At 39.4% G+C, this 21133-nt stretch overlaps 1 protein-coding gene across 1 annotated transcript; it reads left to right on the top strand.

Moving 5' to 3' along the window:
• Positions 1-20181, top strand: LOC137858045 (death-inducer obliterator 1-like). Its single transcript, XM_068685436.1, has 11 exons — positions 1-73; positions 4754-5207; positions 6134-6293; positions 6953-7069; positions 7284-7391; positions 7980-8115; positions 8244-8787; positions 9298-9451; positions 10486-10575; positions 11222-11426; positions 17600-20181. The coding sequence occupies exons 1-11, from the start codon at positions 1-3 to the stop codon at positions 20179-20181; spliced, it is 4623 nt and encodes a 1540-aa protein (XP_068541537.1).
• Positions 20182-21133: the final 952 nt, after the last annotated feature.

Here is a 21133-nt window from a genome sequence, read left to right as displayed (position 1 = left end):
ATGGTGCCCGGCAGGACGGCGAGGGGCCGAGCCGCCGCTCATGGCGGTTGGCGAAGCCGCCCTCAGGGCGCAGGCGCCGGGAGGGGGGCTGTTGGCGGCGGCTCCTCGGTGGGCCTTGCGGGGTTGGAGCTGCCCGGGGGGAGCCTTCGGTCCCCTCAGCGCTAGGGTGGGCTGAAGGGGCGGCGGGGACCCTCCTGTGTTGGCATACTGCTCTCTGAAAAGAGTACTCACTTCTGGTAACTTTTCCAAACGCGCACCAGAAACAGCGCCCATCAGAAGATGGTGCTGGCTGGGGGGCATGCTCGCCTTGCAGCTGAGGCAATGGACTGGGGAGCTGCTGCCAGAAGAGGCAGTCCTGCTCCTTCCCCGCGCTCGGCTGTGTGCTCCTGCCCTCCTGTGCATTGGATACAAGAGCTGTGCAAGGACAGCGTGAGTTGGTGCAGCTGGATTGTCTGGCAGAACACTAATCCTGTCAGTAAACCAAAAAAATCTGTCAGGGCCTATCCAGTTTGTCATAGTCAAAATGGGATATGAGGGTGTTTTATTTTTTTTTTTAAGATGAGGTTGTTAACATATGTAGGTGTCATGGTTCCGCTCGAGTGGGCAGCCGAGCTCCACCACAGCCGCTCTCTCACTCCCCCTCCTCAAAGAGGACTGGGGAGAAGATATGTGAAAAGGGCTCTAGGGTTGAGATAAGGTCAAGAAAATCCCGCAATGATTATTGTAACGGGCAGAACAGATTCAGCATAAGAAGATAGATAGTAAGATTTATTGCTCATTACTAATAAGTGAGAGAAGTGAGAAACAAAGGAAAGAAACCAAAAGCACCTTCCCCCCCCTCCACCCTCTTCCACCTCCTCCCCCCGAGCGGCGCAGGGGAAATGGGGGAATGGGGGTTATGGTCAGTCTACAGCACTTCTTCTCTGCCGCTCCTTCTCGGTCACTCTCGTCCCCTGTGCTGTGGGGTCCCACCCACGGGATGCAGTCCTTGATGAACTGATCCGGCGTGGGCTTCCCACAGGCAGCAGCTCTTCCAGAACTGCTCCAGATATGGGTCCATACCATGGGGTCCATCCCTCAGGAGAAAACTGCTCCAACCTGGCTCCCCCACGGGCAGCAGCTCCTGCCAGGTCACCTGCTCCTGCGTGGGCTCCTCTCCACGGGCTACAGGTCCGGCCCGGAATCTGCTCCAGCAGGGGTCTTCCACAGGCGGCAGCCTCCGTCGGTGCAGGGCCACCTGCTCCACCGTGGTCTCCTCCACGGGCTGCAGCGTGGAACCCTGCTCCACCGTGGTACTCCATGGGCTGCAGGGGGACATCCTGCTTCACCATGGTCCTCACCACAGGCCGCAGGGGACTTCTGCTCCGGCGCCTGGAGCACCTCTCCCCCTCCTTCTACACTGACCTTGGCACCTGCAAGGCTGTTTCTCACTCCCTTGACTCTCCCGGCTGCTGTGTGGCGCAGCGTTTTTTCCCTGTCTTAAATATGCTCTCACAGAGGCGCAAAACAACATCGCTTATTGGCTCAGCTCTGGAAAACAATGGGGCCCTTCCCAAAAATGGGGCGGCTTCTAGATCTTTCTCACAGAAACCACCCCTATGACCCCCTGCTACCAAAACCTTGCCACGTAAACCCACTACAGTAGGATGTAAGTACCTTCAATACTTTGTCAAAACACACACACCACTTCACTATCCTTCAAATGTAGTGAGGTGTCCTGCAGATTTGAGAAAGTACTTCACAGGTGTTCTGAAACACCGAATAGCCTATGTAGTGTAGGTATCTTTTGCTACATGCAGAATCCCTGCCAGCAAGTAGTTAGGTAGACAGTTGTAATTATAAAGTAGTATTTTAGTTTGTGAGACTGTTAGACTTCCATGAGGCTGAAATATCTGCTCATTTTCTGTTGGCTAAAGAAGCATTGAGTTCTGTGCTCTACTGTAGAAACATTTCAAAATAGCCATGACGTGAACTGGCAGAATAAAGGATGCTTGTGCATCTTTCTTCTTGAACCCATACTGATGCTGCTGCCTATCAACCCTGGGAACTTCAATCTACCTTTGTGCTAGTGCCATTTATTTATTTATTTTACATGTATATAGTTTTACCATGATATAGCCGTTGGAACACAGGAAGGTTTGGGGCACGGATATATTTTTTATACACACAATATCTTAACTGCTGTTCTTAGTTCTATCAGCGTGCTTGTTAACTAATTTGAACAGATGATAAAACTGTAAGTACGGAATGTAAGCTTAGTATTTCATGTTTTGTACTTCTGCTGCAACCCAAAAGAACTAAAATCATAGCACCGAGGACCGAATTGTACTGTGGTCATTTTGTAGCTGAGCTGTGCTGTCCTGCCGCTCCGTAGTGAGACAGAGGTGCGCTGTCCCACCGGCCTGAAGAGACAAGTCTGGGCAGAAGATAAACCAGGAACCAGAAGTAGAGAAATTCTCACAACCTTATTGTACACATATTTTGGATATTCATCTTCTAGCTTTTCAAGACTGTTCATTCAAAGTAGTTCAGCTTTTTACCTCAGTGTATTAAGTTCCAGGTGCCTCATTAGACCAAACTGAAACTGTCACTGATAGTTTCTGATCCCTGTTCTCCTTCCTGGGATAGCTCAATGCCTCCTGACGGATAGTGTAAGGTTAGTGGGGTAGGCTTTGGGAGATACTAGAAACAGAAGAGAAGTCCGTGTGAGTCCAGCTCAACATCCCCCGGGTTTGTGTTCAGTTTGTCAGTACTTGAGACCAGTCCCTAGGGAAAAGTACGGGAACAGTGGGTGAACAAGAAGTTTAATCTCTAGTAAGATCTTCACGCTCTTTGGAATGATGTAATGTAGTGTGTTTCATCTTACACTTCAGATAATTTTCCCTCAGAAAGCTTTAGCAAGGCATCCACTCACAGTGGATCCACATAGCTAGTGCTTCTGCATCCTCCTCTTCACTTTGTATTCCAGGCAATGTTTAGCACCTGCTTCTCTGCCTAGCCTTATGAAAATTCAGGTACAGCATCGGTTTTATGGTTCATCTTAACCACCAGCTTGTGTATTGGTGGTGAAACATGCTGGCAGTAAGAGGCAGTGTAGTGCAGCTCGTTACAAGCTTGCGTTCTGCTGGAGGTGCCTACTACAAATGCTCAGCGTCTAACAGAATTTAACGACCGGCAAAGGTGGGAAGGCTGTTTCACTCAGAAATGAGTAGTGACATTGTTTCTTAGGTAATCCAAATCTTCCCCTTTCTGAGGTGTATTTCTATTCAAACAGTATGCTGTTATAGGATTTCTTGAACTGGGCGAACTGGGCTTCAGAAGGGTGCTCCCTACCTTTGTCCCCCTCAAGTCTGAGAAAAATCGGTTGTTAGACCCTTCCTGATAATGTCTGCTCTCACTGTAGCAGGTATGGAAGACCAAAAGGGTCCATTTGGTTTGTGGTGAAATTAACCAAAGTTGAATTTCTGCATCCTTCCCGGGAAGCACATAGCTCTCTGCAGATGGGGCTGTGGGACTAATTCTGATTACAAGACCTTGCTAGCTAAAAACATCAGATAATAATTAAAAAATTAAGAAATCACAAACTGGTCAGTAGTCAAATGCAGATTTATGAGGAGAAAAAAGACTTTTGGGGAAGTAACTTTAGCTTTTCTAATCAGAACAACTTCATCTCAGGAGTTGTTTCTTGGTTTCCCTCGGAACCGTTGTGCTGCCACAACGAATGTGTCACGGTAACTCTGATGTCCTGTAAACGATACTTCTGGCAAACTGAAGTGGAGCACATGACGTTTGCTGGCTGGAGAGTGTGTTTTGGCTTATTACGTTTTGCTGAACTGTTCCCGTCAGTGCCAAAATGTGGACAGGTGAAATGCAACCTACAGAAATGCTTGTTTTTAAAGTCCTGTGCAATTATAACTTCAGTATATGGAGTCTTCGCTTGTAATTTGTAAATTTTCTTGTGCATTATGTGTATTGTCAATATATTGATGTTAGAAAAAACATTAAATGGCAGTTTTGGATATTGTGAATGGAATAGTTGGTGGGAATTAAATAGCCGCAGTTTGAGCAATGGTTTTAATATTTAATTATTAAATATTATAGTATTAAATCTAGAGTTTAACTGGAAAGTAAATGAGAAGATCTGATAGTTTATAGCGAGAGTGTGATACTCATACTAGCAACCAAATGGCTTGAACGTATATTTAAAATTTTAAGCAATTGATTTGTTGTTTAACTTGACTCTCTTTGCTTGCTCCTTAAAGTAGAAAGTTTGGAGCGAGGATTTCTGCTTAAATGTGAGATATGGGTTGTGTTGCTTTTTTTTTTTTTTTTTTAAAGACTTTGTGAAAATGTTTGTTTGTTTGTTTGTTTGTTTGTTTGTTTGTTTTGAAGCTTAATCATGAAGTCCAACTCAGGAATCTTTGAAGGTGGTGTCTTTTTTTTTTTTTTTAATTTTCTTGCATAGCTTGTGACTGAGATTTTCAACCTTTACAACCAAAATGCAACTCTTTTAAACTCTTCCGACAGTCTCTGAGAAGTGCTCTCTGCAGGATCAAAGGCAAACTTCTTCTTAAAAAAGTCAACTTTTACACATTTTTTAAAAAGGCTTTAAAAATGAATGGCTTAAATTATATACTTGGTAGTTCTCCAGAGGTATTTCACAGACTTCCTTATAGGTTGACAGCTGGTCTTCATAAACAGGAAGTTATAATGTTAAGCATTTAATACTGCATTTTCTTCTTTGTTTTAACAGCTCAAAAGGAAGAGAAGAGAAACAAAGATAAAGCGACAGAGTTTATAGGGGCATCAAAGAAAGCTATTGCTTCAGCATCTATGGTGGAGAAACATGCATCTTCCCTCACTAAAAATTTTCCTCCAAAGAAGTCCCCTTCCATGTCTAGCACATCACTAATGAAGCAGACGCTTAAACCTGCTGGGAGTTTCAAAGGTGAAATTCCCAAGAAACCATCGCCCTCAACAGGCGGCGTTCCTTCAAAACAAGCAGCTTCTTCTCATGACTCGCCAGTTTCCAAAAAACTAGCTGCATCCAGTTTGGCTGGAGGACTCAAAAGGCCTTCGCCGTCTTCCGTTTCTACTGCATCTGGAAGTAGTCAAGCAAAAACACAAGCTAGCCCTATCCAGTCGCAGCCCAACTCGCAGATTCGACAATATATTCGTCAGTCCCTAAAAGAAATGTTATGGAAGAGGTGGGTGGGAATTCAAAGCACTTATTTTATATAGGAAACTACAACTAGAAGTAAAGCGTTAGCCTGCAGAGTTTTGTTTCTTTCTTGCTAAGTGCTACTAAGGGATTTAATTTGTGCTAGAAATTACTACAAGTATTTTTAGCATTAGAGCTTTATTAAAAATAAAAAATCTGATGCCAAATAATTGGGCATGTGAAAAAGCCTTTAAAAAAACGTCACTATCCCATTTGTAGTGAGAGACAATTACAGTTGAAGAATTAAATCACAGCATAGAGATGTTTATAATGCAGGTGACCTGAAGCTGATATCTGGCAATGGTGGTGTTTGGAGATGTAGGGGTTGTACGAAGCATAGTGTAGGGAATATCACAGTGAAAGGTTGGAAGGGCTTGCTGAGGCAGAGGTTCCTTCTTCTCCCAAAGTTAGCAACTGTATTACTTTTTTTTTTTTTTTTCTTAAAAAAAAAAAAAAGCTGAAACATTGTCCCACAAATATTAAAGCTCTTGTCAGCTGTCAAGACTTAGGCCACTGTGCTCTGGTAGTGTCTCTGAAATAGAAATGCTGTTCACAGTGGAGGGTCTAAGATTAAAACTGAAGTGTTTTAGCTCCCTCAGTAGCTCATGACAAAAAACAACAACAAAAAACTAATTGCAGTGTCATGAGTAGGAGGATTTGTAAGGACTGACCTGGCTTCAGTTCGTTAAGGCTGTCTTCCGTGGTCTTCTGTAGACAGTAGCAAAAGGTTGCCATTGTTGACATTTTGAGGTCCTGAGATAGACTTTGGCTTTGAAATGTGTTTTAAGGAAGTCCTCACTGAGTGAATAAAAGCGGGGTTAACTCCTTCCTCTGAAAATTTAGTTTTTATGAATGCTGCCTGAAGAATTTGTGCCTAACGTAAATGCGCATACCCTTTCTTGTTTTTAACAGAGTCAATGAAAGTGATGATCTGGTCATGACAGAGAGTGAAGTAGGGAAAGTAGCACTCAATATTGAAAAGGAGGTGTTTAATTTGTTTCAAGTTACGGACAACCGATACAAGAGTAAATACCGTAGCATCATGTTCGATCTCGAGGACCCAAAAAATCAGGTTTGGAATTTACTTAAACAGTAAACGTACTGAAATATATTCTGTTTTTTAAATAATACATCAATATGTAGTTTCAAGAGAGAGACTTATGAATTATGCTCTAAAAAATTGTTTTAAAGCCATTCAAATATTAAATAATCCAGTTGGAATGGAAGTCCAGTTGGATCGTGTGTATTTATTAAGATTGGCCTTTGTAGCGAAATATTTGTTTATTGAATGGCATTCTTAGAAAAAAAATAAATGTTTTTCTTCTGTGACGTTCTGTGGTTTGTATGGGAGACCACTTGTGTACATGATAATTTATCTTTTAAAGGAAAAAGAAGCTGGTGCAGATGGGAATAGTGACTAGACAACGTAATTTCTTTAAAAAAAATTCTACTATAGATATGAAACAGGAGTGGCAGTTCACCTCTCGAAATTCCTGTTCAGTAGAATTGATAGTATATTTTATGGAAATGTGGAAAATTCATACTTCATGATGATTTCATCATTAGTTTCTGGTTGCTGCACCGTGCTAAGTTTTCTTAGGATTAACTGGCATTTTTAATAGGGAATTAAGAAACCTGAAAGGGTTTTGACAGTCCAGCACTGCAAATCATGTTAGTTGCTTAAGTTATTCAGCATGGCAACAAAGTGTGTTTTTTGTTTGTTTTTTTTAGGGACTTCTTCATCGTGTTCTTCGTGGAGAAATCTCACTGTCAAAACTAGTGAGAATGAAACCCGAAGAACTTTTATCTAAAGAACTGTTTGTATGGAAGGAGAAACCAGCCAAAGCGGTAAGCAATACAATTCTCCAGTGTGTCCTTAGATATGAACTAACAGTAACTTCACCAGCCCTTACCACCCATAATTAATATATTGTTTTCTTCCTAATGAAATATGAATAACGTAAGCTTTTTCTCTTCCACTAGCCAACTGATAAGAAAATACAAAATAAAATTATAAAATCAGTATGCAGACTTGTTACTAAAGTGTTTTTGTTTCTCTCAGATGTTAGAGTCAAGAAACAAATCACACGAGATCAAGAAAGCAGCTGTAAAACGGGAACAAGTGCCTGATGTAAATATGGAAGATTCTCCCCCGGTGTCTGATTCTGATGTAAGTATTAGCTATTGCTTTAGCATGGAGGTGCCAAGGGAGATAAATGCTAACTAGGGCCTCAAATTTTGTATCAGAAATGCAGGTTGTTTCAATGAACTGTAAGAATATCACCTAGTAGGTGTGCTATGAGCATTTTCCTTTTGGTTTGAAGGAATGCAACAACCTAATATCGGGCATATATCGCATGTGCTTCTAAAATATCAGATGATGCGTGTTTTTCAGACCTTTGCCTCAGTTTACAGCAAAATCTTAGCCAATTGTTTTCCCCCCCAAAAATGTGATCAGTATTACAATTCTGTATTCTCAGGAAGCAGTTAATGTGATAGTATCTACTTCAGAATTACATGAAATGAAATGAGGACAAATACTATTTGAGAACTCTGTTTGACATGATATTCTTAAACAAATGATAAAAGGGGAAGAATAGTTCAAAATTCCATCTTTTTGTAAGTGCTGCTCAGAGCAGTAGTTCTGCACAGCCCTTAATATCTTTTTAAAGAACCGGAATTAACGGTTTCAAAAGTATTTTTTTATGATTGAATTTAGCAATCAACCAGAATGTTTTCTGTGTTTATTCATTTCCAGGAGCAGCAGAAGTCAACCCAAACTGTACAAAATGTAAATAGTGCTCCTTCTCTAGACGTTTTTAGCAGTATGTTGAAGGATGCAAGAAATGAACATCGAGCCCATCTTTTTGACCTGAACTGCAAAATCTGTACAGGTATCTACAGTGTTGACTTTGTCTGAAGTAAAAGAATTATTAAGAGCATTGCTTGCTTACTTGTTTTTCTCTTCAGACCTTTTCATTGTTAAACAGTAATCAAAAACACTTTAAAATTAATTTTGTAGGTCAGATTTCAGCATCTGAAGATGAATTACCACCGAAGAAGATAAAATTAATGGCTTCTGCTAAAAAAGCAGTGTCAAAATCTAAACCAGAAGTTCAGCAAAAATATGAAAGTTCTGCACCAGCAGCAGCAGCGGAGCCTGCTAAAGAGGCCGCCTCTGAAAACACAGAGGAAACCGAAGTTGCACCTGCAGCAGAAGCAGTTTCCCAGTCAAGCTTAGAAAGAACTTACATCCCTACAACCCAAGGCCATGGCAACACAGATACTTCATCTGAAGAACCTTCGACTTTTCCTGCCTCTTGCACTGGTGCAGTTGTCACAACTGTAACAGTTTCTGGCCGAGAGCCTAGAACACCAATGAGCGGCTCCTCTGGTAGTACGACGACAGCCCTGCGTTCTGGTACTGCATCTGGTGAAGTTTTAACAGGGGAGACAAAGCAGGAAATGTCAAAACCAGTTATGACTGTCCCCAAATCAATATTAACAAAGCCATCGTCCTCACCAGATCCAAGATACTTAGCTGTTCATCAGTCACCCAATATCAGGTGTGTATATTTAATAGGAAGCTAAGCCACTGAATCTCTGGTCTCGCTATGTTCAGTGTGTTTGTCCCCCTTTGCTTCTTACCCTCCCCTGCCAATAATCAAAAGGCATGTTCAACTTTAAATGCGATTACCTGAACTTTAAATTTTTAATTTGTCATCTCCTTGTTTAACTTCTCTAGTTGGTAAAATTTTCTGAGCATCGTGATATATTGACAGTAAAAATTCTTCAATGTGTTTTAACAGATAAATAAAACTTATAAGATATTTGACTTTAAATCTGCATGTGCATTCAAATATATTAAGTGTTTGTGAGGGTTGGTTTAAAGCTGCTCCAGACTTTCATCCTATATTGGATGAAAGTGGAAAACATTAACAAAGCATTTACTAAGGCTTCTGTTACTTGCTTTTTTAAAATAAAGTAATTGATCAATAAGAGGAGGGAAGAAAAGAAGAAGAAGGAAGCATTCTTACTGTGCTCTATAACGTTTCTCTTTTGGATTTGTTTTGCAGTGTTGCTGAGCCACGCTCACCTCAAGGCAGCGACACTTCTCTCTTCCTCTCTCGCCTCAACACCATTTGGAAAGGATTTATTAATCTGCAGAGTGTGGCCAAATTTATCGCTAAAGCATATCCTGTCTCCGGGTGCTTTGATTATCTTAGTGAGGTTAGCACTGACATGTTTATGCGTTTAGAATGTATTGCAGTTCCTGTTGTTAGAAAGGCTGGGGTCACTGTGTATGTTGTTATATTGGACGTGTAACAAAAAAAAAAAATTGCATCCCTTTAGTAATCTCCTGTAGTAATAGGAACAGTAGCCTGAGGCAGGGGGGAGGAGAGAAAGCCTTTTAAAAAAATTCCTCACGTATTTGTGAAGAATTCTCATGTCTGTTAATATGTTTATATATATGTTAGTATCTAACATAGAATAATAGCTTGATTTCAAGATCAGTTTTTGACGAGAAGCATCATCAGCATGTGTTTTGAAAGAGATGCCTTGTTCTGCTCACAAACAGATGGATGGATCACTGATGTGATCTATTAGAAAAGTTTGGCCATTTATTAAAAATATCATGCTTTGATTAACTTTGATGCAACTGCTTTTATATTTTGGGAGGGTGTACATTCAACTAATGAGGTAGTATGACAGCTTGTGATGAAACAACTGAGCAGTTTCTTAACTTCTCTGAAGAAGTGTATTTGTTGTGATTGAGGGTTTCAGGCGTGTAGTTTAGGTCTTTTCTTAGGAGGGTTGGTGGCTCTCTTGTTGTTTTTGCTAGAACAGGTTTCACTGTCATCATGACAGGAAGCTAACTAGAATTCATATGGGTGCAAAAATTTCAGATAAATTGAAAGCGTCGATAAAAGCTATACTACATATAACAGGTTCCCTGTAAAAGCAAAGCTAACAAATAGAATCGGCTGATAGGCATACAAAAGTATTTGACCTTCCACTGCTATCTTCGTCAGGCAGTGCTTTTTCTGTTTTGTGTGTACTGCCAGCCTTCCAGTAATATGCCATAATGAACTCCTTGCATTTTGGAAACAGCCTGTCTGAAATTAGGAATGTATATGTGCAAGTTTAGTAAAACATAGTACTGTATTATCGCCTAAGCTACTGGGATGGGGCAATCTGTGCTGGTTCAAAACTGTAGCCTCTCTTTCCTTTTCTTATACGACCATGTAATGCTTCTTGTTTAGGATTTACCAGACACGATTCATATTGGTGGGAAGATCTCACCGAAGGCAGTCTGGGATTATGTTGGCAAACTCAAATCTTCACTTTGTAAGGTATTTACTTAAAATCCTTTGGAAAACCAGGAAGAAATACACAGCGGCTTTTGATAGAATTTCCTTGTTACTAATTTATATTGATGTCGATCACACCTGGAAAACTACTGCTACCACTTATTCCATTGAAATTTTTGATTTATTGAAGAAACAGGTTTGCCTGTTGAGCTGCCAATTGTCTTTCCCCTGTGTAGTAGTTAAACATTCATACAACCTATTGTTTTTTAATGATTGAATATAAACAATCTATTTATTCAGTTACTGAAGATAGAAATTCAATTTTAAAAGACTAGGAAATTATTAGTAAGTGTATGTAATAAATTTTACTACTAAAACCCTGATGGATTTAGTAAAAATGAAGCACGGTATGCAAATATAATCTAAGAATTTTCCATTTCTTTCCTAATTATTTGAATATTCTGAACCTAAAGAGGTGTAGCTTGATGTGAGATACGTAAATAGTTGGTCTTTCTGAAAATGACAAAATTGATTCTGGTTTAATATTACCAATTGAATGACAGTATTTTCTTAAATCTTGGTTTAAAGCTGCTCCAGACTTTCATCCTATATTGGATGAAAGTGGAAAACGATTTTATTTGCTGATGTGTTACAGGTTGAATTTTTCCACTTTGATTTTGTATTTCAGGAATTGTTTTTGATTCGTTTGATTCGTTTCCATCCTGCCACAGAAGAAGAAGAAGTTGCCTATATCTCTCTCTACTCCTATTTTAGCAGTCGTCGTTGTTTTGGTGTTGTAACTAATAACAACAGACATGTCAAGAATCTCTACCTGATCCCACTGAGTTCTAAGGACCCAATTCCTTCCAACCTCTTGCCCTTTAAGGGACCAGGTAAGCACAAAATTTAGGGGAGGTTAACTGCTAGGTAAAATTACAAAACGAGTAAATCAGAGACCAATTGGTTTTGAATGTTTAATGTAAGCATAATTAAAAAATATATAATTTTATAAAAAGATTTTAAAAGTGTGCATATAGGAAAAAATTGCAAAGTCAATCATCTCAAGGTGCCATGGTCTGAAACTCACATAGCCTTTCCAACAAGATAAATCTCTGCTGTTAGGAGGATTTGTTTACCCATAAAATGGAGTACATAGAACAGCCACTATATTGAGACAAACAAGCAAACATTATGAGAACATTCAACCGACCCTACTTTCAACAACCCATAAATCCACCAAGTTTTAGGTCCCTACAAGCCATGTGCTGTCCCCTAAATCACATAGGAGACTCTTATCCCACGGAGCAGTCAAGAAATCTCTGAAGACAAAGGTAACGTTTATGGTTTCACTACATTGTTGTTATCTCATGGTATGTATTACGCTGTGCATGCAATATGCATGTACACGGGGTCTGAAATATTCTGTGCTACCTGGATCAAGTTCCAGACAAATCACTGACTTCAGAACATTGGTTTGCCTGGGAGCAGGCAAATTCCTTTTGCGTAGGTGGCAGACAGTAGGTGGTATAGGTTGGTATATATTACGCTCTTCTATTTTTAGTTAGAGTTATCAGCAGTAATGTATGGCTTGAATTTGCTCCATCTTTGTGCACTGAACATGGAAACAGAAGAAATGAGAATGAATTCAGATGTGAAACACCTTTATATTACAAAATTTGAAGTCACCTTCATCTGAGGATGGAGGCGGTGCATATGCTTAGTTTCCAAATAAGTACCTTTTTTCATCTAGAGTAACAGGTTGAGGAGCTTAAGAGCTACACGTTACAATGAAGGCAATACTGCATTGTTGTAAGGATGGTTTGCAAAATACTAAACAGCGCAAAATAATTACACATTAAAACATGTAAGGAGCTGACCTTTCTGACAAGCTGACTGTCCTCTGCTACCCAAATACAAGTTTAGGACTAAACTCAATGAAGCATTCTCAGGGCTTATATTCATAAACAGAGGTGTGTTCTGCCTGGCCAGGTTTTCACATGTTAATGGCATACGACTTAAAAAACAGTAACAAAAAAACACCACCAACAAGTAATGTAATGCTAGGAAAATACTCTTCTTTCCTGCATGAAATTGCAAAGGGCGCTTGCTTTGTGTTCTTGGACAAGATTTTTCTCATACGCTCTGAGCCTGTCTTAACCTGCTCCAGGGAAGCATTTAAATGATCTTCCCCTCCTTGCATTCTTGAGCAAACATAGGCTGTCCTTGTACATTATCTTTTATATTTCTGTTGTAGATTTCATTTCAAATGAAGCTTTTAAAGTGGAGGCCTGGCAAAAGTAGACAGACTTGTTAGTATTAGTATAGAAATGAGGAATGTCAGGCTGGTTTTTACAAAATGTAAATAGGAAAAGTTCTTTCAAAACTGGAGGTAATTGCCCAGAAGAAACATAGGTATAAACACTTGCAGGCATGTATTAATACCGCAGCGTAAAAGACTTGTAATACATACTTGTTACTGACATCTGATGGAATTTACTGTTTTTTATACCCAATAAAGATATTTTTGGGAAAGTGGTCATTGTCTCCTTAAATGTGTGTACCTTCAAATAGAGTTTAGCAAGTACTCAAAAAACATGACAGTGTAAGATACTTTGATAAATATGACTGGGGGCGGGAGGAGGGGGAGGACAATAATCCCATCACTCCAGAAGTCCTAGCTGGAAGATATTCCAGCTGTATCAACCAGCTCCATCAGGTGCATACGGATTATGAATCTGTTATGAATCCTGTTTTCTGATGGACTGGATTTGGAACACAACTGAGGACCTCTGACCTGCTGTAGTGCCTAGAAGATCTACAAAACTTTGTCATGGGTGATATAGAGGAACATGGAAGGATATTCACATTTATTCACTTCAACCACCTCAGATATTTATTACCAGATATTATCTGTTGGTGGGATGTTCAGCATTGTGTTTTTTTTTTTTTCTTGGTAGTTTACTGTATGTGAATTTGTTTGTCTCGTTTCACATACACACAACACTATTTAGCACTTTCATCTGTAGATCTGAAAACACTTTTTGAAAAAAAATTAAAAGGTATAATCAGTCATTATTAGCACTAGGAAGACGCACTTATGGAGGGATTTATTGGCAATGTTGGCAATGTATCGGGTACCATACATATTTAATATAGAAGAATTTTAATTTAAAAAGTGTATCAGCAGAGGGCATGCCGCAGTATCTCTTCCGTTAGTTTAAGCTTGGAAGTGTTTTTAAGTATGAAGGCATGAAATCTCTTCAAGATATTTAGAGTACTCATACCAGTATGGAAAGCAGCAGTAGTAGAACAACATATTTTTGATGTCAGCCACTCCCATTCAGCAAATGCACCGTAATGTGCAGCAGTGTTACAGCGGTGGAAGTGATCTCTATCACTGAATCCAGATACACCAACTTGATAGTTTTCAATCATGCTTTCACAATTAACTGGGACAAGTATTTAAACAGCGTGTTGATAATGATTACAGCTTTGCTTGTATTGGTCTCTGCAGTTAAAAGTGTGGCATAGGTCTGTTCCCTAAGTTTTGCCATCAGTGTACAGAAATTAGGGATGTATCCTTAGTGGTACAGTTAACTTCCTAGCAGCTGCGGATGGTAGGGACAATATGTGGCCATTACGTAGATAAATACTGCAAAACTGATTTCATGAAAATAAAAAACGTATTTAACGGAAAAAAAAATATTAATCCCATAGTAATATTTAATACATCTTGTTTAAATAGATTTAATTACAGGATGTAACTTGATAACACCATCGTGGTCTTCAAATGCAGAATGCATTTAACAATATTTTATAAATAATTTAGCATCAAAAGCTACTAACATAGCTTGCAGCACTTAAAATGCTTGCTTGTGAAAGAGTTATTGAGCAATAGTTGGAGACTGCAGCCAACATTTTCATTTAGTTATTACCTAAAATTAGGCACTTAACCTATTTATGGATATTGAAACCTATTTACGGATATGGAAATGGAATGGGACTGAGCTTTGAAGTGCTGGTCTGGCTGTATATTTCCATCCAAAAGAAGCACTTACTGTGTGATCGCTTTGGATTGAATGAATTTAGAAACTGGGTTAGGCATCTGTTGAAAACTACAGTATCAAAATGTAAAATTTTAATGGATTTCTTCTCTGACCAAACTAAACAGATTCAGTTATAACCGTTGTTAATTTAGCTTTGGAATTTATCTTGAACGTGTGTTTAAGTTTTACTCTGATTTTATTAGCGATGATCTCTGTCTCTTACAGGGATTCAGAACTGTTTTTCTATCTTTTTGCTGTTAATTTTAGATACACAGTCCAATAGATTTTTGAAACCTGCTCGTTTCAATTAGTCAGTGTTTGAGATGCATGTTGTGACTAGTTGGATAAATCACAGGTCTCTGCAGAAGGGCAGATAACCAATACGTTAACGACAGAAGAACAGTGAATGCTTACGAGGAGTTTTAGGGTGAACACAGATTTGAGAGATCCTCTGCACGAGTCGATGCTGACCAAATGTGGAGTCGTTACTCACATGCTGATAAAGAAAAAATGTAAAGCAGTCACTCAGAGTGAATCATACCTAACTATTGAGTCTCTTCAGAGTGTACACAGTCTTCCCAAGTAAGCTGTCTTTTGAGCTATGCCCTGATGTTATGTATTAATGTAACTTCATCTGGGGTAGTAAACTATAGTGATCAGAATTGCTAGGATTGCTTTTAGGCAGTGGGTTGAAAGGAGTTTTTAACTGGGTGAATCAAGGATTTGTGATCCTTTCCAAATAATCTTAGATTCACCAAAGATAATTACTTGTTTAGTTCCTGTCCTGCCTCCTTTCGTTGTACATCTTGCCGTCCCTGCCCTCTCACAAGGGCAATCTGTATAGAATTATAAGCAAACTAAATTATAAGCAAGTCTTAGTTTTGGTTAGTATAGCTAGGTCATTTTCTTGATGCATTTATAATTCGTGTGTATATATATATATATTTCTAACCATGGAAGAAAGTGAAAATTGGCAACACAAAATACTGAAATACTAGATCTGGAGGAAAAAGCTTGGCACTGAATTTTAAATGTACAAGTAGGAAATACTATGTGCTACTAAATGAAAAATAGAAGTTTATTTAAACCAGCATGGCCAACATCCTCTCAACCACAGAACTATGTAAAACTCAAACACTGAACTTTGAAGTAATCTGAAATCAGCTGTGGAGCTAGACTGCATTCAATCAAATTTCAGTGTTATTTTTTTTCCAAATACTTAAAATGAGAGCTGCTTCTGATAGGAAACTTCAAGTAGATTTTGCATTGGCCCCAATTTTTTCTGTCTTTTTGCAAAGACCTTCTAGTGAGTAACCAGATTTTGCTGGTCTCTCCATTATGTGGCTAAAACAGGCGTGCTGCACTATTACCAGTCACAGTCAGAAGAACACAGAATTTCAGAATTTAGGCAGGTTACTGCTTAATGAAATCTTTATGCTTAATGAAGCTGTGTTGAAGAAGTCATCGTCTTGATTTACCTGGTTATAATCCTCTTGCTGAGGAAACCTCACATTGAACTTAAGAAATAGGCTTACCTCATTTAATTCTTTCTTAGCGTACGTGAATATAATTTCAGCTATACAAATAAAAACAGCTGATGTAATTTTCTCATAAGATAGTAAATTTAGGAGCCCCCTTAAAACTTTGAATTCAGTTGTTTCAGCAAAGGTTCATACTTATGACTGGTAATGGCAAATAGAATTTATCTGCAACTATGGGAAGTTTGGGTTTTTGCTGGTATCAAGAAGTTTTCAGTGGCAATAATTAGTTATTTATAAGTTGTTCCTTAGTGAGCAGTTGGTTTTGTTTAGTAAGAGACTAAAGATATACATAAATTCATATATTACACCTCTTTTAAACTCTTACTTAAGGGTCATGAATATAAGGGACAGTGTAGGTTTTAGAGTCCTCATCGTATAACCACAGTAAATCTCTTTGCTGTTAGTTTCATTTCTCTATTATTGGTTCCTTGCTGGATGCAAATATTAATATGGCTCCCAAATGAGGATCTCAAGTCACTAAATCCAGAAGTTAAAATCCTCTCTTTATATGTTTTTTCTACATTTGCCACTGACTGTATGTTAAAGGATTTATTCCCTGCTCTTTATTCTGGTTGTATTTGTCTTCCACGAGTGCCTGTGGGAAATGTGAATGTACAAGGAAGGAATACAATAATGTGAAACGGACCTTCAGCTGTTTGCATTTTTCCTCTTTATGGGAAACTTTCCGGTCATTTCTGGAAGTGCTTCTCCAGGGATTCAAGCCTGAAGCTTTCACAATGGAGTAATTCTGCTCGCATTTCTTACTTAGGGAAGGGTCTGTGGCATCAAACTCAATTCTACAACAGTGTTAAAAGTCACCTTGATGGAATGGTGTAAATGTCAGTCCGGTATTTTAGCACAGATTAGAACAGAAATGTAATTATTAAGTTTAACAATGCCTCGTGCTTTCTTTGTAACAGAAAGTGAAGTGTTTGTTGTTGTTGTTTGTCTGTTTGTTTGTTTTAATAGCATTAGTTTTTTTCTCTTTATTTCTAGTTCTTCAATTCCAACGTAGCCCTACAGAAAGTTAGATTGCTTGTCCAGGTTTTCTCACTTATCAGTATCTCTGTGTATATAAGGTATTTGCAAAGCATTTAGAAAGGAAATATTTGATTGGGGGAGGAAGTGGACAATAATAAGTAGAAAGTAATAATACAAAAATAGGAAAACTTTCTTTAATTTTTGAACAGCAGAGACATTTACAAGGACATCTTTCAGTAAGATTCACCTGTTACTGCAATATTCAAAAAATATCAGGGAAAGAATTAAAACATTTTTAGTTACTGTATACAAATTTATATAAATAGTAATTAAATATAGACACATAGGCTTATGGGATAATGTCACTGCATGAAATTTAGAAGAACTGTTACTGTTATGACTCATAGCTGCCATTATATAAAATGATAAGTTCCTATTGAGAACACAGATAAAAAATAGTAGTTTTTTTACATATGCAATCTTTGTGTTTCCTTTCAGGTCTCGAGTCTTCACGTCCAAATTTAATTCTTGGATTGGTTATCTGTCAGAAAGGGAAGCGTCTTGCTACTACCATGGATACAGACAAAATAGAGAAAAAGCGCAGCCGAATTCAGGTGCAAGAGGAAACAGAAACATCGCTGTACTCTAAGGGGCCAGTAGCTTCTTCACAAGAAAAGAAAACTCCGAAATACACACTGTATTCGGGAGACTCAGCTGTAAGTACAACACTACCTGGATCTCCTCCACCTCCACCCCCACTTCCCGTTCCAGAAACCTCATCAGTCACACCTTCAGTATTAAAAATACCGTCCTCGACTAAGAGTGGAACCACAAGTACTGTACCACCACCAGTTTCAGCTACCGCTTCTACAAGTGCTACTGCTATGCATTCTTCATCCTCAAAAACTACCACACCTCTTGAGTACATCCACCAGACACTTTTTGGTAAAAAGAAGACTTTTGAACCTCTTGCTAAGGAGACTGAAACTGTCCAGTCTTCAAATCAGGAAGCTAAAGCAGCTGTGGATGGAGGTGTGTCAGCTGTTCCTTTGCTAGATCCCATTGTACAACAGTTTGGACAGATGTCAAAAGACAAAGCTATAGAAGATGAGGAGGATGACAGGCCATACGATCCCAAAGAAGAATATGATCCAGAGAAAGCTTTTGAAATGCAGACCGGTGAAAGCAAAAAACTGTATAGTGTGGAGAAGCCCAGTAACACAGCAGAACTAAAGGATGAGGCCTATGATCTGGAAGACAAAACTATCTTGGAGGAAGCAAAAGTTACGGTTGATGATTTACCTAACAAAATGTATACAGACACTAAAAACACTTCCGTGGAAACACCTGCCTCGTATGTGCCAGATTTATCTGCGTCTTCATCCTTGGTGGAACTGCAAAAAATGTTAGAAGAATTAAACAAACAACTAGAAGAGCAGAAACGACAAACTGAGGAGCAAGAAGAAGCCCTCAGACAACAACGAGCAGCTGTTGGTGTTTCAGTGGCTCACTTCTCGGTGTCTGATGCTTTAATGTCACCTCCACCAAAATCTTCCCTAATAGAGACTGAATTGTTCCATCAGGACCAACAGGCTGCGCAAAAAGTAGATTTACCTTCATCTTCCAATCAGCAAGCACAAGTTTTAAACCAGAGCTGTGACCCTCAAGCGAGTTCTCCAAACACTTTGCAGACTTCACTTGGTAAGGAAGATAAAACTTTAATTCCTGCTACTCAGCTTAGTTACGGTGGTGATAACTGGGTTTCCAGTGAAAAGCCTCCTGCAGTGCTCCAAAAAGAGGCACCTAATAGCAAATTTGAAAATACTGTTCAAGTTACTTTGGAAAATGTGAGTCAAGCAGTTTCTGCAGAACCTTCTACATCCAGGCCTTTACGTAAAGTGCTGCTTCCGACACCTCCAAGTACGTCTTTTCAGCCTAATTTCTCCACATCTAATGACAGTCAGTCTTTGCAAGATATGCACAAAGTATCCTGGTCAAACGAGGCAAATCCAATGTTTACTTCTCAGGAAAAGGGACCTGGTCACTTTGAACCAGACAGGGGTCTTTCTGCGGTGCAATACGAAGAACAAAGAAACCCTCAGCCTCATCAATTTGTAGAACAAACTGAATCTCCACCAGTTCAGGGTGAGGGTGGACCTCTCCCACAGCACTTTGAGGAGAACCGAGCTGGAGGTCCGTTTTCTTTGTCTGGGCAGAAAGGAGGACCTCCAGCACCACTGATGCTCAATGCACACGCAGGACCTCATGGACCTAATTTTAGAGGCCCAGCGCCACAGTTCTCAGAAGAGCATGTTTCTCCAAATAACGATGGACAAAGAGGATCTGCCCCTGGAAGATTTGGAAGTCAAAAGGGCCCCATTCCTTCCTTATTTTCTACGCAGCATGGACCACAGTCGCCACAAAATATGAAGCCAACCCCAAGACCACTCCTGGACCTTCCCAGTCATCCACCAGGCCACAGAAAGGAGATGTGGGAGGAAGCTGGGCCGTCTGCACCTCTTTCTGGTATTCCTGGGCAAGGGCCCGAGTCAGAAGGACAGTGGTCAGGATCTGACTTCCGAGAAGGCAAAAATCTTGAATTTAGAGGCCAGACATTTGAAGGGAGACAGAGAGAGAGATACGAAGGAGGAAGTAAAGACAAGGTTTTAGATCAGCCAGAGCCTCAGCAAGCAGAGAATCGACAAAGCAGACCCTTTGAGGAAAGACGAAGGGATCGAGAACATGGCAGACCTTGGGAAACAGACCGTGGCAGAAACTGCAACAGAGACAGGGACTGGGAGAGACACAGAGACAAAGAATGGGATAAAAACAGAGACAGAAACCAACGTGACAGAGAACGATCAAGAAGCAGAGACAGAGATCGTGACAGAGACCGAGACCGGGATCGAAGCAGGGAAAAAGAGCGCGATCGAGACAGAGATCGAGATCGTGAAAGAGGAAAAGATCGGAAAGATCGCAGTAAAAGTAGGGAGATCGGTAAAGAGGTGAAGCCAGAAACACCTAAGGAAGGTCAGAAACCAACAGAGGCAGAAGCTTCATCTTCCACTAATCAGTCATAGAACTATAACTGCTGTTATATTTCCCATAGATAATAGACACCACTGCAAGGACTGAGTCAATGTCTTCTGTATATACTGTATATTCTCACCTTTGCAAAAATGCTGTTGTAAATCTAGCCTTACAAAATGTACTGACAAATTAGCAATTTTTGAACAACTGTGAACGACAATATTCAAATAGGTAAAAGGCAAGAACATACTGGACTTTCACTTGCTGCATATTTGACAAGGAGTCAAATATTGCTGTCTTGTTTATTTTACAATGCAAGGGTCATGCGTATTTAGGAGAAGGCTGCAGAAGAACAGTGTTACTGATTATTGGACGGAGGATTTGAAAATGGAATGTTATAAGCTTAAAGTGCACTATCTTCCTTTTTATATACAGGTATTTTGTGTTTTGAAATCCATCTGTTAAGTGTACAACAACGAAGAAAAACGTACCTAGTTTTTCATGTGGATGAGGGGTTTTTAATTTCACATTTTTACAAACCTGCAATTAAAGAGTATATAGAAGTAGCACCTTTATAACCAGCAAAAAAATTAAAAAAATCAGACATCTATTGGCAAAGAGCTAAGACTACAAATGAATTGGTATACCAAAGGAAAGAAAAAGAAGTTTGTTAAATAAAAGAAGTTTATGAAATGGGCCATGGAATTTATTTCTTCGATTTAAATTAATTATGTGGGACATTTCTTGGGTTTTCTTTTGGCAGAACTTTGCTGGAAATTTAAGAAATGTCTCCATTTTCCTGTACTTTCCACTCTAAAAGTGTTTTGAAAAAAAAAAAGAAAAAAAAAAAGTGTCACTGTTGTCAGACCCTGCTTATGCTTATGCTGGTAGTATATATAAGACTGTCCACTGAAAAAGGTATAAAACTGCATTAAGTTTGAAAAGAAGATTGCTAATATTAATTATTAATTATCAGTAATATTAATTATTAACTATTTAGTA

The sequence above is a fragment of the Anas acuta genome, chromosome 5 (genome assembly GCF_963932015.1).
Source record: "Anas acuta chromosome 5, bAnaAcu1.1, whole genome shotgun sequence".
NCBI classification, from domain to species: domain Eukaryota; kingdom Metazoa; phylum Chordata; class Aves; order Anseriformes; family Anatidae; genus Anas; species Anas acuta.
This window is presented reverse-complemented; position numbering and strand designations above follow the sequence as displayed.

What these genes read in the sequence shown, in the direction of transcription:
- LOC137858045 (XM_068685436.1), top strand. Translation starts at nt 1, where the DNA reads ATGGTGCCCGGCAGGACGGCGAGGGGCCGAGCCGCCGCTCATGGCGGT. An exon ending in TCAAATCTTCACTTTGTAAG is followed by an intron (nt 10,576 to 11,221) that starts GTATTTACTTAA and finishes TTTGTATTTCAG; the next exon opens with GAATTGTTTTTGATTCGTTT. An exon ending in CTTGCCCTTTAAGGGACCAG is followed by an intron (nt 11,427 to 17,599) that starts GTAAGCACAAAA and finishes GTTTCCTTTCAG; the next exon opens with GTCTCGAGTCTTCACGTCCA.